This window comes from Callithrix jacchus, chromosome 3 (assembly GCF_049354715.1).
Source record: "Callithrix jacchus isolate 240 chromosome 3, calJac240_pri, whole genome shotgun sequence".
NCBI lineage: Eukaryota > Metazoa > Chordata > Mammalia > Primates > Cebidae > Callithrix > Callithrix jacchus.
This window is the reverse complement of record NC_133504.1, coordinates 172995244-173019490: the sequence shown is the minus strand read 5'-3', so window position 1 is coordinate 173019490 and position 24247 is coordinate 172995244. Positions and strand designations below refer to the sequence as shown.

General features: G+C 37.4%; 1 protein-coding gene across 9 annotated transcripts in view; it reads right to left on the bottom strand.

Annotated features, from left to right (window-relative positions):
• Nucleotides 1-24247, bottom strand: part of KCNIP4 (potassium voltage-gated channel interacting protein 4) — a 1202281-nt gene that overhangs the window by 122247 nt on the left and 1055787 nt on the right. Inside the window, exon 2 of one of the 9 annotated variants that reach the window (XM_078367427.1) lies at nucleotides 22494-22599. The exons of the other annotated variants lie outside the window; for them this stretch is intronic. Within the exon in view, the coding sequence (XP_078223553.1) occupies nucleotides 22494-22599 (106 nt within the window). The remainder of the gene's footprint in view (nucleotides 1-22493; nucleotides 22600-24247) is intronic. 9 annotated transcript variants of the gene reach the window in all.

The following is a 24247-nucleotide window of genomic DNA, read 5'->3' as shown; positions in this document are numbered from 1 at the left end:
TGAAACACTGTGGGAGTCCTAGGCCTTCCCAGACCATCCTGAACAATTGGAACCCTGATGTTTTAGTTAGTTAGATATATGTATTTCTGCAACCCTGGCCCTGAATGTATGTTAGAACCAAAATCAAAACCAACCAAACATGAAAAACCCAACAAAACCATTTATAATTACTACTTTATCTTATTTAATATTTGTATATCACATTGAAAATGAACACTTCTTGGAAAATGGCCATTTATTTTGAATGTCTTCTGTTACAGGTGCTTGTTGGCAATGACATTGCAATTTCCATTTCAGGAGAATGAGAATTGCTTTGCAATTTCATAATTGAATTCAATCACTTATGAAATATAACAACCCAGTGCTAAAATGCTGAAGCTATTTGTCACAGCACTTATGAAATAGATTGTCTCTACCTTATTTATAAACATTAATAACTCTTCAACAAGCTTAGATTTTTTTAAAAAATCACCTAATTGGAATGCTTATTATCAGCATTAACCATATTATTACTACAGCATCATGAATGGCCCTTTATGGTAGGAGTTATTTTTTAGGTGGTAGGGGTTTTTGGTAAATGAGAAAAACAAAAATTATATTGCCAGTCATTACACATGCACAAAAAATCTACAATAGGCATGCTGAGGGGGCGGAGGAAGGAAACAAGAAATTTAATTGAACTTACACATAAAGACAGACCAGAAAAGACTGATATTCTAGTGAGGAAGTCGAAAGATGTGAGGGACTATGAGCAAAGAGAAAATTTTTAAAAAGCAATGGTACATGGAGAGAGATGAAGAAAGCCCAAATTAGTTCACTAAATTAAAAATGCCCTAACAAATGAGTGTCTCTTGAACTTTGACTTTCTCCTATTTGTCCGAAAAATCTAATAATAAGACACATGTATGTGCATATTCATTACAACACTATTCATAATAGCAAAGACAGGGAATCAATCTAAATGCCCATCAGTGGTAGACTGGATAAAGAAAATGTGGTACATACATTTCACAATGTGTACAGATGCAGCCATAAAATACAATGCAGCCATAAAAAATAATAAGATTATGTCATTTAAGAGACATGAATGGAGCTGGAGGCCATTATCCTTAGCAAAGTAATATAAAGGAACAGACAACCAAACACCACATGTTCTCACTTATAAGTGAGAGCTAAAAGACAAGATACATACAGGGGAACAACAGACACTGGGGCCTACTGGAGTGTAGAGGGTGGGAGGAGGAAGAAGATTATGAAAAATAATCAGCACTAGGCTTAATGTAACCACCTAGTGGGTTCACCTTACCTGTTGCCTAGACAGAGACAATTTATGAAGACAGGAGAATTGCAATGGAGAAAGAGTAATTCATGTAGAGCTAGCTTTGCGGGAGACTAGAGTTTTGTTATTACTCAAATCAGTCTCTCCAAGCATTAAGGGATGGGAGTTTTTAAGGATAATTTGGCAGGTAGGAGTTCGGGAAGTAGACAGTGCTGACTGGTTGCAGATGGAATCATAGGGGACTCGAAGTGGAGTTTTCTTGTTGTCTTCTGTTCCTGGGTGGGATCTCAGAAATGGTTGAGTCAGATTACTAGTCTAGGTGGTGTCAACTGATCCACTGAGGGCAGGGTCTGCAAAATATCTCAAGCACTGATCTTAGGTCTACAATAGTGATGTGATCTCCAGGAGCAATTTGGGGAGGTTCAGACTCTTATACCCAGAGGATGCATGACCCCTTAAACTATAATTTTCAATCTTGTAGTTAGATTGTTAGTCCTGTAAAGGCAGACTGGTCCCCAGGCCTTTTCAGGAAAGGGATGATTATCAATTTTGTTTCAGAGTCAAACCATAAACTAAATTCTTTTTTAAGGTTAGTTCAGCCTATGCCCAGGAATGAACAAGGACATTAATGGCTAGAAGCAAGATGGAGATCTCTTTCACTGTCATAATTTCCTTAAACTTTTGCAAAGGAGCTTTCATTAATACCTGGGTATTTATAAATAGACAAAATAATCTGTAAAACAAACCCCTGTGACACAAGTTTACTGATATAACAAAGCCATATGTATCCCTGAACTTAAAAGTTAAAACACTAAAATTAAAGGAAAAAATCAACAGTCACTAATTTTTATAGCATTTGTTTTGTGTAAGCACTATATGCATATATATATACACACACACACTCATAAATATAGTGTAAGCACTATATACATACACTCATAAAATCCCCATCAGCATACTATGAATGCTATATTCTTGTTCTATAGATGAACATACCAATACAGAAACACAGAGAGCCTAAGTAAGTTGCTCATGGTCACAGAGAACCAGAGTCAAGGAATGAACTCTGGGAAGTCTGGTTACAGGATTCATGTAATAACTATTTGGCTGTTCGGCCTCCCCCAGAAAAGGAGAGAGGATGATGCTCCACTTATCTGGAATTCATGCACACAAATAAGAATCAGAAAATTAGTAGCAGAGAGAGATCCAAGATGGCTGATCGTTAGCAGCTCGGGATTGTGGCTCCCAGTGAAAGTGCAGAAAACGAGACGATGCCACACTTTTAGACGAATTTTTGTTTCTCACAGACTAGATTACCAGCGGAGGAGCCTCATGGGTCACCACCACAACTCTTGTGGCCGGCGTGGCTGTTTTGCCAGCCCTTGGCATGGCGGTTTTTGGTGCAGAAAAGCACCATCAATCTTAACACCACTGTTTTAGCCAGCACAGTGGGTTGCTCAGATTTTGGCACTGGGGATCAATAAATTGGACATCCACTCAGAAACCTAATTAGAAAGATGGTAATTACAAACATGACAGATGGATAAATTTATAAGGAAGGGAAGAAACCAGCCTAGAAAGACTGAGAATACCCAAAATCAGAACGCCTCTCCTTCTACAGGGGATTCCAGTTCCTCATCAGCAACGGAACAAGGCCTGATGGAGAAGGACTGTGTTCCATTAATAGAGGCAGGCTTCAGAAGGTGGATGATAAGAAACTTCTGGGAGTTGAAAGAACTTGTTCTAACACAATGCAAAGAAACTAAGAATCTTGAAAAAAGGTTTGATGCAATGCTAACAAGAATAGATAATATAGAGAGGAATATAAATGAATTAACAGAGTTGAAAAATACAACACGAGAACTTTGCAAAGTATGCACAAGTTTTAACAGCTGAATTGATCAAGCAGAAGAAAGGATATCAGAGGTTGAAGACCAACTTAATGAAATAAAACGAGAAGAAAAGAATAGAGTAAAAAGGATAAAAAGGAATGAGCAAAGTCTCCAAGAAATATGGGACTATGTGAAAAGACCTAATCTACGTTTGATAGGTTACTTGAATGCGACAAACAGAATGAATTCAAGCTGGAAAATACTCTTCAGGATATTATTCAGGAAAACTGTCCCAACCTAGCAAGGCAGGACAATATTCAACTCCAGGTAATACAGAGAACACCACAGAGATATTCCTCAAGAAGAGCAACCCCAAGGCACATAATCGTTAGATTCACCAGGGTTGAGATGAAGGAGAAAATACTAAGGGCAGCCAGAGAGAAAGGTCAGGTTACCCACAAAGGAAAGTCTATCAGACTCACAGAAGATCTCTCAGCAGAAACCCTACAAGCCAGAAGAGAGTGGGGGCCAATATTTAACATCCTTAAAGAAAAGAACTTTCAACCCAGAATTTCACATCCAGCCAAACTAAGCCTTACAATCGAAGGAAAAATAAAATCTTTTGTGAATAAGCAAGTACTCAGAGATTTCATTACCACCAGGCCTGCTTTACAAGAGCTTCTGAAAGAAGCATTACACATAGAAAGGAACAACCAGTATTAGCCTTTCTAAAAATATACCAAAAAGTAAAGAGTATCAACATAATGAAGAATTTATATCAACTAATGGGCAAAATAGCCAGCTAACATCAAATGGCAATAATTTTAAATTTAAATTGACTAAGTTCCCCAATCAAAAGATACAGCCAAAACCCATCGGTATGCTGCATCCAGACCCATCTTACATGCAAGGATACACAAAGACTCAAAACAAAGCGATGGAGAAAGATTTGTCAACCAAATGGGGAGCAAAAATAAATAAATAAATAAATAAAAAGAAGAGGTTGCAATTCTCACCTCTGATGGAATGGATTTTAAAGCAACAAAGATCAAAAGAGGACATAATGGTAAAAGGATCAATGCAACAACAAGAGCTGACAATCCTGGATGTGTACCCACCCAATACAGGATACATAAGACTTGATGGTATAAGGGAGGTTTCCAATACCCATTTTTAGACTGCATTCTAGCCTGGGCAATTAAGTAACACTCCTGTTCTCTCTCCCTCCTCCTCTTCCTCTTTTTTCCCCTTCTTAATTCCTTTTTTTTCTTTCTTTCTCTCTTTCTTTTTAAAGAAAGAGAAAATTAGTAGCAAAAGGACTCCAAGCAGAAAATGGAGCTATGTGAGAACAGAAAGGGGTATTGAGTCCAGCCCCTTAACTTTGTAAATTCATGTCACATACAGAGCCTTAGCTGCAGTGGTTGTAAATCAAAAGCCATTGGGCACATCAGAATGTAAATCAAAAGCCATTAGGCAGAACTGGGCCTAAACCTTGATCTCCTTGATTCCTACTGTAGCATTTGCCAAATGTCTGCCTCAGTATCTCTTATGGGTAAGAATGTGTCTATCCTTATTGTATCGACAGTTTTAGTAAGGTTCTGACTCCATATCAGAAGCAGGTACAGATGATGGAAAACGGGTCATACACCAGAAGGAGCCCATAGCCACGGTTATAATACTTAAATTTCACCACTGGCTCTTTATTATTATATCTAAGCAATGGTGTATTCTGGTATAAATATTGTCACCCTACTTTTATAGATAAAGAAATCAGGGTTGGAAGCAATGCTGTAACTTATGAAGGACATAGAAATCAGATGTTATGGAGTCAGGACTTAATCCCAAGCTGATTCTGAAGTCTAGAAGTGACTGCAGATTGTCTGAGAGCAAAGGAGGGAACATAAAGTCGGAAAACATCATAAATATATTATAGTAAAGAGGAATGATAAAAGTGGCTAACTTTTGATTCTTATTCTTTAAGAAAATGTTTTGTTTTGCTTACTTTATTTTAGAAGGTAACAGAAATGTGATACATTTTAAATATTATTAATTAAAAATGGCAGCGCTATTCCTAATAGCCAAAATATGGAAACAACTATGTCCAGCAATAAACAAATGGATAAAGAAACTGACATATACAATGGAATATAATTCAACCTTAAAAAAGATCCTACTATTTGCCATAACATGAATGAACCTGGAGGACATTAAGTGATTTAAGCCAACCACAGAGAAAAAAATATATTATATGATGTTATTTATATATGCAAACTAAAAAAAAGTTAATATACAGAGATAAAGAATAAAACAATGGTAAAAGCAGGAAGGAACTAGGGAGATGTAGGCAAAGGGATAGAAAGTAACATTGGATGAACAAGTCTTAGAGATCTAAATCACAACATGAAAATTATAGTTAATATTGTATTGTATTTGGGATCTTTGCTAAAAGAATAGATTTTAGGTTCTCTTGCTACATATAAAAATGAGTAAATTTAATTGACTATAAGTTTTTCACCATATATATGTATTTCAAAACATCATGATGTCTACCACAAATATATATAATAACATTTTGAAGCATTTATACAATGCTGAAATTGAATCATTAATAAAGAACCTGCCGGCCGGGCGCAGTGGCTCAAGCCTGTAATCCCAGCACTTTGGGAGGCCGAGGCGGGTGGATCGCGAGGTCAGGAGATCGAGACCATCCTGGTCAACATGGTGAAACCCCGTCTCTACTAAAAATACAAAACATTAGCTGGGCATGGTGGCGCGTGCCTGTAATCCCAGCTACTCAGGAGGCTGAGGCAGGAGAATTGCCTGAACCCAGGAGGCGGAGGTTGCGGTGAGCCGAGATCGCGCCATTGCACTCCAGCCTGGGTAACAAGAGCGAAACTCTGTCTCAAAAAAAAAAAAAAGAACCTGCCAACTAAAAAAAGCCCTGGACCAGATGGACTCACAGCTGAATTCTACCAGACATACTAAGAAGAGCTGATAGTACTAAAACTATTCTAAGATATCAAGGAGGAGGAGCCCTTCCCTAACTCATTCTATGAAGCCAGCATCGACCTGATACCAAAATATGCCAGAGACTCAACCAAAAATGAAAGCTTCAGACAAATATCCCTCATAAACATAGACACTAAAATCCTCAAGCAAATACTAGCATATTGAATCCAGCAGCACATCAAAAAGTTAATATACCACAATTAAGCAGGCTTTATTCCTGGGAGGAAAGGTGGTTTCAACATATGCAAATCAATGAATGTGATTCACCACATAAACAGAATCAAAAGCAGGAATATTATATTCATCTCAATAGACACAGAGAAAGCTTTTAGTAATACCCAATATCCCTTTATGATAAAAACCCTCACCAGCCTAGGCATCTAAGGAACATCATTCAAAATAATAAGAGCCATCTATGACAAACCCACAGCCATCATCATACTAAATGGGCAAAAGCTCCAACCACTCTCCTTGAGAACTAGAACATGACAAGCATGCTCACTCTCACTACTCCTATTCAACATGGTATTGGAAGTCCCAGTTAGAGCATTCACATGAGAGAAAGAAATAAAAGGCATTTAAATAGGAAAGGAAGAAGTCAAACTCTCTCTCTTCACTAACAATATGATTCTATACCTAGAAAATCCTAAAGACCCTTTCAAAGGTGACTAGAATTGATAAACAACTTTAATAAAGTTTCAGAATACAAAATCAATGTGCAAAATTCAGTTGCAGTTCTGCACACCAACAATATTCAGGCTGAAAGTGAAGTCAAGAACAAAATCTCAATTATAATAGTTACAAAGAAAATAAAATACATAGGAATATAGCTCACCAAGGAGGTGAAAGATCTCTACAAGGAGAACTACAAAATACTGTTGAAAGAAATCAAAGTGACACAAATAAACGGAATAGCATTTCATGCTTACGGATTGAAAGAATCAGTATTGTAAAAATGGTCATACGCCCCAATGCAATTTATAGATTAAATACTATTCTCGTCAAACTATTAAGAACATTCTTCACAGAATTAGAATAAAACTATTCTCAAATTCATATGGAACCAAAAAAGAGCCAGAATAGCCAAAGCAATTCTATAAGCAGAAGGAAAAAAATAAGACCAAAACACCAATTCAAAGCCCAAGATATCACATTACCTGATGAATACAGACACATAAACCAATGAAACAGAATAGAAAATAAAGTCACACACCTACGACTGTCTGATTTTTGACAAGACTGACAAAAACAAACAACGAGGAAAGGACACCCTATTCAATAAATTAAACTGGGATAACTGGCTAACCATATGCAGAATATTGAAGCTGGATCCCTACCTTTTACCATATATAAAAGTTAACTCAAGGCCGGGCGCGGTGGCTCACGCCTGTAATCCCAGCACTTTGGGAGGCCGAGGCGGGTGGATCACGAGGTCAACAGATCGAGACCATCTTGGTCAACATGGTGAAACCCCGTCTCTACTAAAATTACAAAAAATTAGCTGGGCACGGTGGTGCGTGCCTGTAATCCCAGCTACTTGGGAGGCTGAGGCAGGAGAATTGCCTGAACCCAGGAGGCGGAGGTTGCCGTGAGCCGAGATCGCGCCATTGCACTCCAGCCTGGGTAACAAGAGCGAAACTCCGTCTCAAAAAAAAAAAAAAAAAAAAAAAAAAAGTTAACTCAAAATGGATTAAATATTTAAATGTAAATCTCAAACTATAAAAATCCTGGAAGACAACCTGGGGTTTATTTTTCTCAACATTGATTGTGGCAAATAACTTTTGTCTAAGTTTCCAAAAAATAATTGTAACAAAACAGAAATAGACAAGTGGGACCTAATTAAACTTGAGAGTTTCTGCATTGCAAAAGAAACAATCAACAGAGCAAACAGATAACCTACAGAATGGGAGAAGATATTCACAAATGATGTGTCCAGCAAAGGCCTAATACCAAGAATCTATACTGTAAGGAACTTAATCAGCAAAACCATGTAACCCTTTTTAAAAATGTGCAAAGGACATGAATAAACATTTCTCAAAAGAGGACACAGAGGTGGCCAACAAACATATGAAAAAATGCTCAGCATTACTAATCATCGGATAAATGCAATCAAAATTACAATCAGGCACTATCTCACACCAGTCAGAATGGCTATTATTAGAAAGTCAAAAAACAACAGATGCTGGTGTGGCTGCAGAGTAAAGGGAATTCTTACATTAGGTGGGAATATAAATTAGTCCAGCGACTGTGAAAAGCAGTCCGGAGATTTCTCAAAGAACTTAAAACGAAGCTCCCATTCGACCCAGCAATCTCATTACTAGGTACACATCCAAAAGAAAGCAAACAATTCTACCAAAAAGACACATGCACTCATACATTCATCACTGTGCTATTCTCAGTAGCAAAGAAGTAGAATCAACCCGGGTGCCCATCAGTGGTAGATTGGATAAAGAAAACGTGGTACACAGACACCATGAAATACTACCCAGCCATAAAAAAGAAGGAAATCTTGTCCTTCCATGTATGGAACTGGAAGCCATAATCCCAAGCTAATTAACATAGGAACAGAAAAACAAATACTGCATGTTCTCACTTGTAAGTAGCAGCTAAGCATTAAGCACATGTGGACATAAATGGGGGAGCAGTAGACACTGCACATTCCTGACCAGGGGTGGGTGGCGGTGGTTAACAACTGCCTATTGGGTACTATGCTCACTGCCAGGGTGACAGGATCCTAATGCTAAACCTCAGCATGATGCAATTCTTCCATGTCACAAATCTGAACATGTACCCACTGTATCTAAAACAGAATTTGAAAAAGAACATATTGTAAAGAAATAACTATATGGAAAATGTATTTATGCAAACTATCATACCTAATTCATAAGAGGTTACTGTGTTGCTTTAGAAAGTAGGCAGTAAACAGATGGAACTGATTACTTATGGAGTTAAATAGAGTTTGGATAAGCATAGTTAAGTAAATTTTTTGTGGTGTATAAAGGGGATGATTTGCAGCTAATATTGTGATGACAATAGTATTCTGCACTAAACATTTATCCCTCATGGCTTTGTTTAAAAAAGCTATTAGGAAAACTGACCAGTGAGTGATCTGGGTTTTGTTATGTTCTTTCTACTTTTAAGCTAGTTTCCCCCTTGGCCTTAATTTCCCACGTGTTTAATGGCATAAAAATAGACAAAAAATAGTAATTAATACTATAGAATAAAGTAACTATGGACATTAAATTAGGTGGTACATGTGTCTGGCACAGAGTTAACATTCAATTAATGATATTGTTGTTCGTATAATTTGTAGTAGTATTAGTGTTATTTGCGGTAAGATCTAGTGTTATCTTCAACACAAGGAGCAGAACAATGCCTGGCAGTGCTAATTCTGGCAAATTATTCAGTTCCTCTGAGCTTTTCTTCTTGGGTCTATTTCCCAACTCTGGAACTGGACAATATGTTTAATCTTTTCAAGCCTCAATTTAAAATCTATAAACTGGGGATAATATTTGTATCAATTTCTTAAAGTTGTTTTAAGACACTGAATTACTTACTGGCAGGCAGTAATAATAAATTACAGCCATGATGACTATTAATAATTATTGCATACATACTAATTGAGTTGCTATTCTAGAATATTTAGGAGTGAGGAGTCTAAAGCAGCTCTTTTGAGTTTGAATCATTTTTCTGACTCTTGTTAGCTCTGTGTGACCTTGGGCAAAGTGCTTAGTCTATGCCTCGGTTTCTTCATCAATAAAAGGGGGAGAGCATTGGGACCTACTATATAATGCTGCCAGGAGATTGAAATAGCATGTGTATATAACATGTAAAAGAGTGGCTGGAGCGTAGTCTTTAAAATATTTATTAATATGTAATTTGATTGTTAAAATGTTCTTTGAGATGAGTATTATTCTGCCCATTTTTGGTAGGTACATTGAGGTACAGTGAGGTTGAATAACCCGTCCAAAGACACATGGTAACACGGTTTGGCTCTGTGTCCCCACCCAAATCTCATGTTGAATTATAATTCCCAATGTTTGGGGAGGGACCTGGTGGGCGGTGACTGGATCATAGGGGTACATTTCCTCCTTATTGCTCTTGTGATAATGAGCTTCCTCGAGATCTAATTGTTAAAAATGTGTAGCATTTCCCTCCTCCCTCTCTCCGACTTCACCATGTAAAGAAGCTGCTTGCTGCTGCTTTACCCTTCCATCAAGACTGTAAGCTTCCCGAGCACTCCCCAACCGTGCTTCCTCTACAACCTGTGCAACTGTGAGTTAATTAAACTTCTTTTCTTCATAAATCACTCAGTCTTAGGTAGTTCTTTCTAGTAGCATGAGAACGAAGTAATACACACCACAAGGGTAATTCCATCATTTGAGAAAATCCTTACTTTCCAAATTGCACCAAGCTGCTTTGTTTTGCAGGCACTCTTCACTGTTGAATTGCTAATCGTGGGATCCGCTAGAAACCACAGCTCCCTGAGGACCTTTTATACTCTTCCTGTTTGGAATTGATGGGGGAATAAAGACCACCTTTTGGAATACATTTTGAGGCAATAACTGAGCTTTATAGTCTGTCATTTCCTCCCACACATCTTATGATTTAATACCCTCGATAGTTTCCTATTCCCTGAATGAAGCCTGAATTGTCAACTTCTATGTTTTTGCTTATCCTATCCCCTCTACGTGAACTTGCCATTCTTCCTCCTCAACCTTCTCTGTCTCTATTCTCTAAGGCTCATTTCAGTGGGGAAGGGGCTTCACAGAGAAGAGGCCCCCTAGACATTCACATACCTGTGCGTTTGTCACTGTGATGGCTTTATATATCAATGACTTGTTCGAATAGCTGTCATTTCTTTGTGATACAAACATTTAGATGCAATAGATCTATCTTGGTTATCTTATTACCACTAATGCCTAGTATAGCCTGACCATTAGAGACAATTTATTCATGTATTCATTAAATATCGATTGAGTGCCTATTAGAACCCAGGCATTGGTCAAGGCACAATGGATACTAGAATGAACAAAAATGACAAAATCCTTTCTCCCATGGGCCTGAAATTCTAATGGAAGAGTCACTAATTGGACATCTGAGTGGCGATGTCAAGTGGCTAGATGGGTATGTGGTTCTGAAGTTGATGACCACAGTCTGGCTGAGGATGTAAATGTCAGAGTCATCACCATATATGTAATATTAAGACCATCAAACTCAATGAGATCACTAAGGCAGTATACATTGGCAGAAAATATAACAGTAATTTTCTTTTATGGAATGAAGGAATACATTTAAAAAAAAATTAAAAGGTCCAGGGAATGGCAGGGACTCCAGAGTTGGAAAGCCCAAAGCAGGATCAACCTAGAAATGACCAGTTTCTAAGAATTACTTTTCCTGTGGGTTTGCTCTCCTGGGAACATGTCACAGAGCTTCTTGTTCATAGCGGTGTTCACCAAGAAGAAAATAACGAAGCAGCATGGCTATATTCATTCAACACAGACACAGTTCCATAGGGTCTTTACATATTCTTCATGTCTTCAAACATTTGCCCAGGGATAAGCAGTGTCTCTCTTTGAGTTCTTTTTTCCTCTTAGTCCAGAATCAGCTTACATGTAAACATGGCATCCAAGTAATGATGCCTAAACTCATCTTTATGTGACCAAGATGTGGCAGTCATGTGGCAAAAATCATAAAATCTCCCACAGCATTATCAAGTGAAAAGAGTTGCAAGTGATTTCAAAGAACTCAGGAAAAACGCTTTTCAAAACAAAGCATGGAAATTTACTGTCCAGACTCTGCCCCATCTCTCCTGTTAGAATACAAGATCATGATGGGCTGGATCCATGTCTGGCTTATTCATGGTTCCATCAGTGGCACCTATGATAGAAGTGTCATGTAGTCAGCATTGATGAAAATTTGTCAACTGATTAAATGACCTGGGCTTGAGTCCCAGTTTTGCTGCTTAGCAGCTATGTAATTTAGGACAAGTCACTTAAAACCTCAAGTCCTTAATGTCTTCATTTGCAAACTGGTAATAATAGTGGCACTTGAACAATAACTCTGGAGAGTAAACAGAATAATGTATTGAATAATTTTTCATAGTGTGTAGTGCATCATGGCAATGAATCCACATACACGCTTTCTATAATGATATGATGATTTTGACACTGATCCTTCTAACATCTGCTCACCTAAAGTATTAATTTTATCCTGTTATTGAAATAAATGTGATTTTTATATCTTCAGGAACACTGAATGAAGCATATGCCTGCCTCTAAGCAGAGTCTGAAAATGTTACAATATGCAATAGCATTGTTTCTTCACCCAGCCTCAAAGGAGAATGGTTTGCTGAAAGATAAATAAGGTTTTATACTGTCAGTTCATCTCCAGAACTCATCTTTTGTTCTTCTGCTGCTTCTTTTTAATGAAACCTTACAAGTAAAGATGGACCAATATTTCTTTAAAGAACTGCTGCCTATCACACTTGCTGCTTCAACACCCTTGGCAAAAGACAATTTGAAATGTAAGAAGGCTAAACTTTAACCCTGCAAGCTAAGCAGATTAAAAAAAAATGCTCTGTATTTTATAGACCTGGTAGAGTGGAAAATTGGGGCTCTTCGAAGTATTAGGTTCCCATTTCAGCAGAAACCAAACTCATTGAACAGACTCATGTTTAGCCCAAATATGACTGCTTATGTCAATGAAAATGGAAAATAGGTCGTATAGCTCCTATGAGAAGCTGCCTTAGTGACTATCATGAAAGTATTAAATACTACAAAGACGGCTCTCATTTGTCTAACATTCTATACAGTATTTTGTTAAGTCGTCATCATTCCACCCATTCTAGCCCAAACTAACAGTAACGAAAGTGGAAAAATCAAGTGGGAAGCAAAAGATTTAATCATATAGGTAACCGGAAAAAAACAAAAGATACACTAATCAACAGTGAAGCTTGTTTCAAAGATTTGTGGTAGTCAAGCTTTTAAAGCCAAGATGTCTAAAATAAAATTATCATCTCTCCCGAACTTGCCTTCATGGCCTTCCCTCTATGCTCCTTCTCTTGATAAATTTCACCATTATCATTTTGGTGGAGTCTCTTCATCTCTTTCCTATCTTTCACTCGATATCACAAATTGTTTTTCAATATTTCCAGTTATGTACACCTTCACCAGGTGTTTCAAATTTTTCCTCTCCCTTCCACCACTATTGCCATATGTTTAGACGTTTGTCATCTCTTGTAGGCAGGGAAGTCTAGTAGTGAAGACACTAAGCTTTGGTATTACATTATTGAAGATAAACTCCCTGCTTTGATGTGTCATAATTGTTAGGTGCTGGGTGAGTGATTTAATTTCTTTAGTTTTCTCTTTTAAGTGGAGATTATAATTGTACCTTCCTCATAGACTTGCAGTGAATATTAACAGTAATTGTTCAGGCTTAAAATAGCATTATTATCAAGTTTTAGCTATTGATACTGCCTTGCATAGACTTTTTAAGCAGTTTCCAAGTAATTTTCCTGTGTTCTTCCTCTTTCTCTCTCAAAAATTTGTCTTCTGATTTATTTTTGGTGTTATTTTATCATTCTGAGTTTCAGTTGGTTCATTGATTCAGAAGCCAATATCCCACTAAGTTTGGTTATTCCTTTTGACACCTTGTCTGTCTCTTGTCTTCAAATATTGTTCTTGATCCTTTGCTAGTCTTTTCTGTAACTTCAAGTTCACATCATCCCTTCTAAAATTTGGCTCATGTCTAGCTCCTTCTATTCTTGGCTGACTAGCCATCTCAAAATGCCAGACAAGACAAAGAATCACTCCTCAACTGAAGAACCTCACTTAAAATCCCCATTGCCTCTCTACAGAGAGAATTCAGCATAGCACCCAGGGAAGTTTTCAAAATTGGGCCCGATCACCTTTCTTGCTGCTTCTCTTCCATACTTCTTGCCCCTCCTGACTGTCTAAGCTTTATCTTTTAAAGTACCTCCTTTTAAAGGAATGCTCCTCCTTTTTATTTCTCTGATGAAATGATGATTCTTTTCCAAAGGGCCCTGCTGAAATATTAACACTTTGTGAAGTGCACCTAGGTGAGATTGAATTTCACCTATATCAATACAATAGCTGTGATCATCATAGTACATGGAGAATAATAGCAAAAGCAGCCAACATGTACTGACCACTTACTAGCCAGTAACTGCTCTAAACACTTTACATGCTCATTAGTCCTTTAAGCAAACTTACAGGTTATTTGCTATCATTTCTACCTTACTGAAGCCCAGAAGGGATAAGTAGCTTAACTAACGTTTCTATAACTAGTCAGTCGTAGAATGAGGATTTGAACCAAACAGGCTAATCCCAGAGTTATCATGATCAACTTCTTAACTCTGATATCTCTCGTTTTGCCTCTCTTCACAGCATTCACAGCATTTGCCTTGTATTCATTGTGTCAGAGTGATCTACATATGTGTCTGTTTATTTCAGTACCAAGTCAATCTTAAGATGTAGTGATCTGCGTGTTCCCCTATGCCTGGAATGATTACCTTTCAAATAGTGCTCCATAAATGTCTGCCATATTGAAGTGAAATTCATTAAATTCGTCAACAGAAAACAGCTGTCCTGACATTCCTACCAATAGCTTTCTGATACTAACACCTATGTGTGATTTAATGACGATTTCTGATAGATATATGATGGACCAGGAAAAAAACCCCACAACTTTCAGATTTTCCCTAAATATCTAGCGACTTTGGGCAAGCCACTTAATTTTTCTTCTTTTATTTAGTTTGGAAAATGGAGATTATAACCCTCGTGATCTGCCATTATCACAGGAGTTTTATGAAGATGAAATGAGATATTTAAGAAAAAGAATTTTAAAACTTGTAAAAGCCCATACAAATGTAAGAAACAAATACTCTCATAGGTAAAATACATAGCCAGTATTGAAACGGTAGGGCCAATTGGTATTAGAGCTGGGTCAAATGGAGATTCTAATGTTTCCTGTGTTCTGTCTTTCACGGATAGTGAAATACCATGAAAGGAGGAAATTTGTGTTAGCTTTGAAACTGTCACCATTTGTCACAGCCAGAAATAATTAATGCCATCTCAATGGCTCCTGCAATGCTAGATCTGGAAAGAGACTTGGGCACAGTCTATATTTCTTATTCATAGATGGTGAGATTCAGGCCCAGAGTGAAGAAAACAACTCAGTCTGGGGGCTACCACCATCTCCCTGCACAGTATGTGCTGCATATGAGTATCCTATGTTCAACAGGTAAGTGGAAAAAGATCTAGTCTTTTTTTTTAAATGAAACTGACCAGAACATTGAATTTAACTAGAGAATTAGTAAAGTACAGAGACTTTGTGGCTTCACTGCTGTGTTAAATCCCTCCCCCTACTCCCTACTCCCTACTCCCATACCTCTTACTGATTATGTGATTCAATAAAATAATCCCTCATGTCTCAGTTTCCTATTCTGTAAAATGGGTATAATCATGTCCATCTTACAGAGTTATTTTAAGGATATAATTAGTTATACTGTGCAAGCCACTTAAAACTATACCAGGTACATAGCAATTGCTAAATGTTTGTTAAATAAATAAAAATAACATCTGAGATTTTGAACATAACACTTTTTGGGCTTAATGAAATTTCAGGAACCTTGCTTTCTATTAAGAAATAGTAAAAATTAAATTTACATTTGTGGGTTATGCTTCTGTTCTTCCACGAATTTTCCTGACTACACACCTAGGTCAGAGCCTTCAGCTAAATTCACCAAGGAGTTAGCATAAGATTAATTAACTGTCAGAGGTTAAACATTAAAAAAAAAATCCTGGAGGTTACTCTTGTATTTTTAATTGGCAACATGTTGGCAGTTCAAGGCGCTTTTTGCAAACAAATCCTGTAACAGCCAAATGCTGATGGGTTCTCTGCCAAGAGAAGCATCTAAAAATTTCTATGATCAATATGCTCCCAGGAAAAACAAAGCACACTGAAATGTTATGCTAAATTTGATGCCAAAAATCTGAAATTCAGTTAGGAAATTGTGTTTTGTAGTTATGCAAGGCAATGTACTGATGGTGGCTTATTGATGAGTGGTCTAGTCTAGCAATAACCTTGTGGTATTCATGCTCCCATTTCTGCTCAAATCAAAAATGAAACCCCCTGGAATGAAGCTCTAATTTAGTGAATCAATTATTTTGATTGAATGAGGGCACTGAGATGGTACTGGGTAGATGTTGTTATGAGTCAAATTTAGATAAAATGTGAACACATATAAATACACAGATAATCAAGTGTTGAATGTTTTATCCTTTGTATTATTTCCTGGCCATTATCTAGTAAGTACCTTTTGTCAAATAATGTCCCTTGAATAAATAAGGAAAATGGTTACTTCATTCTTTGATAAAATAATGTGGGCATAGAGAGATAAAATGAATTACTCAGAGTTATTCAATGAGAATATATAGCCACCGATTTGACAGCAACAATTTTTTTTTCTTTTAAAAAGTGTTTGTGCTTACATAAAACGGAGTAGCTAGGAATTTCTTGACACTAAGTCATGTGTAAAGTAGCTAGTTAAATTCCTTAATCCTATAAATAGCTACTTGATATTGATGTACATTCATGAGCCAGTTGTCAGCCTCAAGATGTCATGGAATTCAGAAGAAATCTTTCAAGAGGAGTGTGACTCTAAGTCTGACTGACTTTAAGTGTGACTGACTCTAAGAATTGTCACTGATCCTGTAGACCACAGCACCTGGCTCCTAAGATCTACAGATCAGGAAAGCGTCTTCCATCATTTAGCCTCCTTCTTTCTAAACTCTGCTATGGTGTTGGAAGGCTGACCTTTGTGGACAATATTATCTGGACTCCTTGCCCTTTTGACTTCCCATTGGGTTTGGCCAGTGAAGAATAGGAAAAGAAAGAGGTTGTGGTACTTATTACTTGGGCTTCCTCTTTGACAATAGCTGCGTTTCTTATCCAAGGACCAGAGCCCTCTCTTATTATTACAGCTATAGCTATGGCTTTATCATCAACCTAGAAATGAAAACTGTCACTCTTGCTAACACAGAATGTTTTGCAGTCTTATTGGCTCAAGAACCTCTGCACGTACCTTTGCAAATTGTCCCTTCATTCAACTCTTTCCTGTTGGCCTATTTAAATATGCCTTTTGTTTCCTTCCAGGACCCTGGCAGATACTAAATCATAAAATTTCAGTGTTGGAAAGCACTGGATTTGAAGTTGAGTTTCTCATTTCAATTTTTTTCAGTAGCTCTGTGATTTTGAGCAAATAGTCTCCCTTCTTTAGTCCTCAGTTTGCTCATATTCAAAATAGCCTATATTCCTTACAGTAGGCTATTATTTTTACTACTATTGTTATGATAAGCTTTAAGTCACTTAAAATGGGATGATTATTTCTTTAGAAACCATCTAGTCCAGTTGGCCCTCTTGTGTGCCAACCCCATGAAATTTTCTTTCTCTCTCCTTGAATTTTTCCAGTAAGTCTTCTTCTAGGGGTATGTCAGTCTCATGTTTTACAAGCAGCGAGTGTATCTGTATCACTGGAGTAAGGTTCTTTTGGGTATAAGGTTTTGTTTATTCAACTTCTCAGTTGTGGGATTCTGCACAAATCATTATAACCTTTTCAGGCCATAGCTATCTCAATTGTGAATTGGGGATGTAAAACCTACCCTCCTGCAGAGAAAAGGCCAGAGCTAATGTTTTCTCTCTCTCCCTCCCTCTCTCTTTTTTTTTTTTTTTTTCCAATTTGAAGATTTACATTAGGAAAAACAGTGGCTATTGCAGACCTATAAAAGCTTCCTCAATCAATATCAGAGGTCATCAGTGCAGCTCACCTGCTAAAGTGATGAAGACAGCAGGCTATGGAGTCAGAATTGAATTCTGGCGCTGCCAACTGGGGGCATTTGTTTTCTCCTCTGTGCCTGAGTTTTTTAGTCATTCTATGTACCCGCCTCAGAAGGAAGTCAGGAACATCAGCTGCGTTCATGCTTGTCATTGATTCATGCTCGTAACATTTCCTATACTAAATACTTTGCATGGATTACCTTATTTAGTTCCCATGACAATCCATTTTCTGATGATCATAATCATCTTTCTTCGTATATCTCCAATAAACCATGCCCCTTTCCTCCTTCCAGGACACTCTCCAGACCTTCACATTACTGGCTTCCTTTTATTTTAAGGACTTACAAGACATCTCGTCCATGAGGCTTTCTCTGACCCAGTCAAGGTATCTTCCCTATCATATTAGCACAGGTTTACTTCTGCTATAACACTTAGCACTTCCCAAGATTATCTTTGTTGTCTTGTTTATTCTCTCTCTTCCTGCATAAACTCCAGGAAAGTAGTGAACTGTGTTCTACTCCTCACTAGAAAGTGAGTGCCTAGTATCATGGCTGCCCTATCTGGTCTCTAAAAACTACTATGGAATGAATGACCAAATAAAGAAATTAAGAGGCAGAGTATTTACATAAATAATTTTATAGTAATAAACAGGCATTTTGTTTAGTAAGAGGCACAACTGGAATTCAAACACATGCCAGGATGATGCTAAAACCCACAGTGCCTCCCTTTGCCCCTTTCGATAGTTCTTGGAAGAGATAATGAAGCTCAGAGCTATAGCACAAGACATGTAAAGGAGACATGAGATGAAAATATATTCAGGGAGAAAACTGACCAGAATTTCGTAGCCAATAAGATGGTGGGTGGGGGATCATTAAGCCAAGAGAAGATTCCAACTTCAGCAACTGGGCAGCTCTTGATGCCAATGAATGATATAAGAAGCTCAGAGTGAGTGCTACAGAGTGATGGTGATTAGGATACCACATCTGGCTGAGCATTCGTCAGCATCCTGGGTTGGGGTTCAAAGAGCTGTGGGCAATTGGGTGCCTAAGGGACAGTGGGATAGGTCAAAAGTGTGAACAAGACAATTCCTTGTTCACAGCCCAGGTATTACCACCTCTATCCCTGTCTCATCTTACTCTGGTTGAGCAAATATTGATGTCAGGTGGAAGACATTTTAAGGCCTAAATCAATTCTCATTAGAGTGTATCTAATACTCTTGCTCACTGCCAGTCAGGTGGCTCGATGGGAGAAGGCCATTGGCTATGGCATAGATCTGCCACCTCCTTTCTTTGGAGCCATGTATGTTGCTCCCTGGGACCTTTCCAAGATGGTGAGGCTTTTTGGTATTTGTCCAACAGCCTTCTTAAACATCAAAGTCAAGATATGTGGTTTAACACAGTAGTTTGGGACTTATAAGTTTGCCTTTGACTTTTTAAAAATCAGAAATACATTTAATTTTCAAACATTTAAGAATGTCTATGGTTCTTCAAGCAGAAAATCTTTGTGCTGTGCTGTTTCTTTTCATCCTTTTATTTGGGGCACAAACACTAGAACTAATAGTGTAAATCTGTATTTAACAAATGGCTATAAAGGGTATATAATTTCCAAGTATTGAGAATATTATGCCTAAATAGCAAAAGACTCAAGAAGAAATATGTATGCTGTGCTGAAAAACATTCAAAAGGCCAATTTGTGGACAAATTTTCTAATATACATTGGGAAGCCTGTATTCAGATAAATCAGTTTTTTAATCCAATAATTTGAAATTTAGGGGAAAGTGACTTTAAAAGCACAGATAGATATATACACAGAGCCATTTATCATATTGCTATTTATATTAACAGTGGGAGGTAAAAAGGGGGAAAATCTAATTATCCAAAGCCAGAAAATGGGATCAAATACATTATACTAGAGCTATGCAAGGTAGCATTATACTTGCCATTCAAAATGATGTTTACAAAAGTTATAATAACAGGGTTGATATTTATGGAAGTATACCATGTAAATAAAATAATAAAAGTTTGGTATAGATATGATATCATTAGTACACATACATTGATGGGAACAAAGGTATTACTAGTTATCTGTAGTTACTTCAAGGTAGCAGATTATGTGTGTGGGGCACACATGTGCGTGTAGACTCTTATCTTTCTTTGCACCTTTCAGAATGACTGTTCTGAATATAAGAGACTCTTGCAAACATGATAAACAAACCATTCATTTTTCCAACCCTGCAGGAGAAGGAGGAGGAGGAAAAGGAGGAGACGGGCACCTTATGGGGTCCACAAATCATAGGCTAAGTCTAGCTTAGGTTCAATATCAGGCAGGTCTACACAATTCCATCAGGTTTTAAAGTCATTCTGATCATTGTTTTAGCATTTTCTATTTATTTCCCCTCAAAACATCCTTTTCCCCACACTTAGTTAAAATTGCATTGCATTCTCTGTGAACATTTATTTGGGGGCATGGCTTTATCAGGCGCTGATGCAGGAAGAGTGCTAGCAAAACATGACAATTTTCTTCTTCTTCACCTGAATATAGAGATCTATTTGAAAGTTACATTTTACCTGTCTACATTGTACAAATGACTATATTTTCAGTAAGTACCTGATAAATTGGCAATTTTGATCCAACCTGAAAGGAGAAAAGCAATGACTCTAATAACCAACAATCTCTGACAAATTGTGGCAATAAAAGTGCCTGCAGCTTTGATATCATGTAGGATTAGGGCTCTGGCATTTTTCTAGATTATGGCCTTCTGGATTGCCAATGATGTTATGTTTTATTTGTGAGATGGTGTGCATGTGTGTGCAATGAAAGAAAAAAAAATCAGAGCATTGTATCTAAACTATCATTTTAATTTTTGTATGCACATGGGATTATTACTCATGAAAGTTATTTAGTTCTGCCTCCTCTCCTCACAGAATATCATGTAAGCTCTAATAGAAGAGGGTTTGTTTTGTTTTGTTTTTAAATCTGTTTTATTCACTGCTCTATCTCCCAGCACAAGAAGGAGGAAGTGACAGATAATAAATATTTGTTGAATGAATAAGTGAATTAATTAAATCTTATTAATATGCTATATCACCTTTGGTCAGTGCCATTGAAACAAACTGCTATTCTATTATGAGACTTTTTCACTGAATGTATCATATTGATTGGGGTTCTTTCCATATTTTCTCATCTGTGTGGTGGAGACCCATGAAATTTTAGGGCATTCATATTTTAAAATCACTAATTGAATCCATGAGTTCCTACAAAATGGTGTAACATTATAAAAAGAGAGTAGGTGGAGATGTGACTTATAGTCTCAATACCTAGGGAATTCCATCTAGCTTTTTAATGTTTCACTTTCTCACTAGCAAAGAACACCACATTCTCTATCTAATTCTGAGAGTTGTTTGATGCTTGAACAAAAATGTATATAAAAGAATGTTTGTACACTGAGAATATTTGTAAATGTACATTCTAAGTTATATAGCATCTTTATAAAATAAATTTAGGATTTCCCTTAGATATCTTCTATTTTCTACTCTTTAAGAATGCCACAAAATAGGGGAGAAAGAGAAGATGGAGAGTGTGATGCTTAGCCTTACATGTCAAGTTGGTTAGACTATAGTAGACAGTTATTTAATGATACCCTAATCTAGGTATTGCTGTGAAGGTATTCTGTAGATGTGTTTAACACCTATAATCAGTTGACATTAAGTTAAGCACAGATTACCCTAATGATGTGGGTGGGCCTCATCTAATCAGTTGAGGCTTCATGAAGAAGAAATCCTGGCTCAAAACTGTAACATCAAATCCTTCCTGAGCTTCCAGCTGCCAGCGTATTCTATGAATTTCAGACATGCCAGTCCCCACAGCTGTGTGAACCATTTCCTTCAATTAAGTGCCTTTACATATGTTTGCATGTGTGCATATGTGCATGTGTGTATATGCATGTATATGTGTCTATATTATATGTATATATGTTTTTGTGTATGCTATGCATGTATGTATTGGTTCTGTTTTTCTAGAGAATCTTGACTGGTAAAGGGAGAGAATGAACAAAGAAGAAAAGTCACATTTATTTGAATGTTTGACACTTGGTAATATTCTAATCTAGTGATAGTTCTGAATTTTGAGTCTAAATTACACATACAGTGCATGAGAGTCAAACAATGTACAAGGTAATATGGTGAAAGTGTCCAGCTGCTCTACTAACAAGTCAAACAATAGGAATTCCTAGAGTTACTTAGTCCCCATCCCTCAGATCCAACAAAAATGTCCCAGTGTTCTGCAGCACAGGCTCCTGTCACTAAGACTGTGCTGTGAGTCTACTAAATGTAAAATGCCTCATAATTGCCCAAATGTTCACCTGGGTATTTGGGTAAACACAAGTACATCAATAGAGTTGGTTTTGTAGAATATTATATATTGATTTTTTTGTAGAAGCAGAGAAGTGCAATGCATGCAGACCTAAAGAAACAAAACAAACAAGAGTTTTGGAGGAAAAAAAAAACCAAACAAACTTGCTTTGAATAGCAGGAGACGATGTTTTGGCAGCTGAGCAGGGCAAGAGCTTCATGAGCCGCTCTTTAATGCTGCGCTTGGTGCTGTTCTGAGCGTAGAGGAAACCTAGAAGATATAGGGTCAGTTCTGTTAATGCTGTCTGCAGGGAGAAACAGGATGTGCCGCGGGGTTTATCAGATAAGCCAGGCAGGTAGGATTGGGGATGCAGCCATCCACTCAGGCAATCACAGGCAATGGGTTGGGACCCCAGAAGGAAAAACAAGAATGTTTGTTTCTGTTTTTCTTCTCATGTAGTTTTTTTTCTAAATATTATATTGAAGACAATGATTAACAAGTGAAAGCAGAATCTCAAAATATATCTATTGAATGGCAAAATTAAATCTGGTGGCTTTTCTTGGCCCTTAGAACAGGGATAAAACAAGTATCACCAGAGAACTTGACTGGATTGAAATTTCAATATTCAAACCAGCACTAAGGGCCTACATGACAGTTTTCTGTTATTGCTCCCCACCTTTGATTATAGCAGAGATAGACGCTTCTCATAAATCATTCACACCACAATCATCTGTTAGTACCTTTGCCTTCCTGAAAACGAGAAAATAAATGTTCTTAATATGCAGCTTCATTAGCATATACTGACATGCCCAGAGACGTAACAATCTTGCCCATTTTTTATATGTGGACACTAATGAATGGAACTTTTTCAAACAGAGTAATTCTGAAAGAAGCAAGGCGAGTTTGTCAAACATTAACCCAGGAATAGACGGAGCAGTATGTGTGACAGCAGATCACTGGAGAGGACTCAAGAAAACCAAGAGCAGCCAGACAGGCGAGCTTGCAAACTGGTGGAACAACTTTTGGTGTCAGGAGCCAACTATCCAAGTCAGCATCAATTTACACACCCTGAAGTCTCAGACGCTTGGATGTCATGTTTATAGGTAACTTGCCTCCCCCAAATCAGTCTGGAAGGTGTCAAAGATAAAGCATCAGCACAGAAACCAATTCAAATTGAGGTTATACCATCTTTATAACATGAATCTGGCAAATGAATCACTTGTTGCTTTTGTAATTCTTATCTTGGAATTATAAAAAAAAGTCCTGACCACAAGCCTACTGATTTAGTTTCCCTTGTGGTTGTTACACCCACCAACAGTGTCTACTGGCTAAACTCCTGTGTGTGTGCAGGGTGGGGTGACAAAACGAAGTAGTAAATGTACAAATTAAATAAGATCACTCCTTTGATTAAAAGCCCTCTAAAAGCTTCATGTTATTTTTCTATCAAGGACCCCAAGTATAATCTGGCTCTGCCTAAGTCTCTGACAGCATTTTCAGCCACTCTCCCTGTTTTCTGGGCCATCCACTATAGCAAATTATAAACTATGTCACATAGAAAGCAGGGATAGGGCCTAGAGATGTCTGTTGGTTGACAGGGGTAAGAAATAAGGTGGGGAAAGATATAATTTTAAATATGGTGACCAGAGAAGAATTCATTAGAGATATATTTCAGCAAAAATACCTATGTAAGATAAGAAGCTATCTTACCCTATTTATTAATAACTAACACAGTGTATTTCATATATTGGGTACTAATATATATTTGTTGAGTGAGTCATATTGCAAGTTTCTTTGAACTGACTGTACCATGGAATACACCATGGTGACCCCGGTGACCCACACTTATACTTTCAGATGGCCTCTGGGAGCCAGAAATCCTAGGGTAACAGAAAAACTGCAAAAGAAGAAGACTAGATAA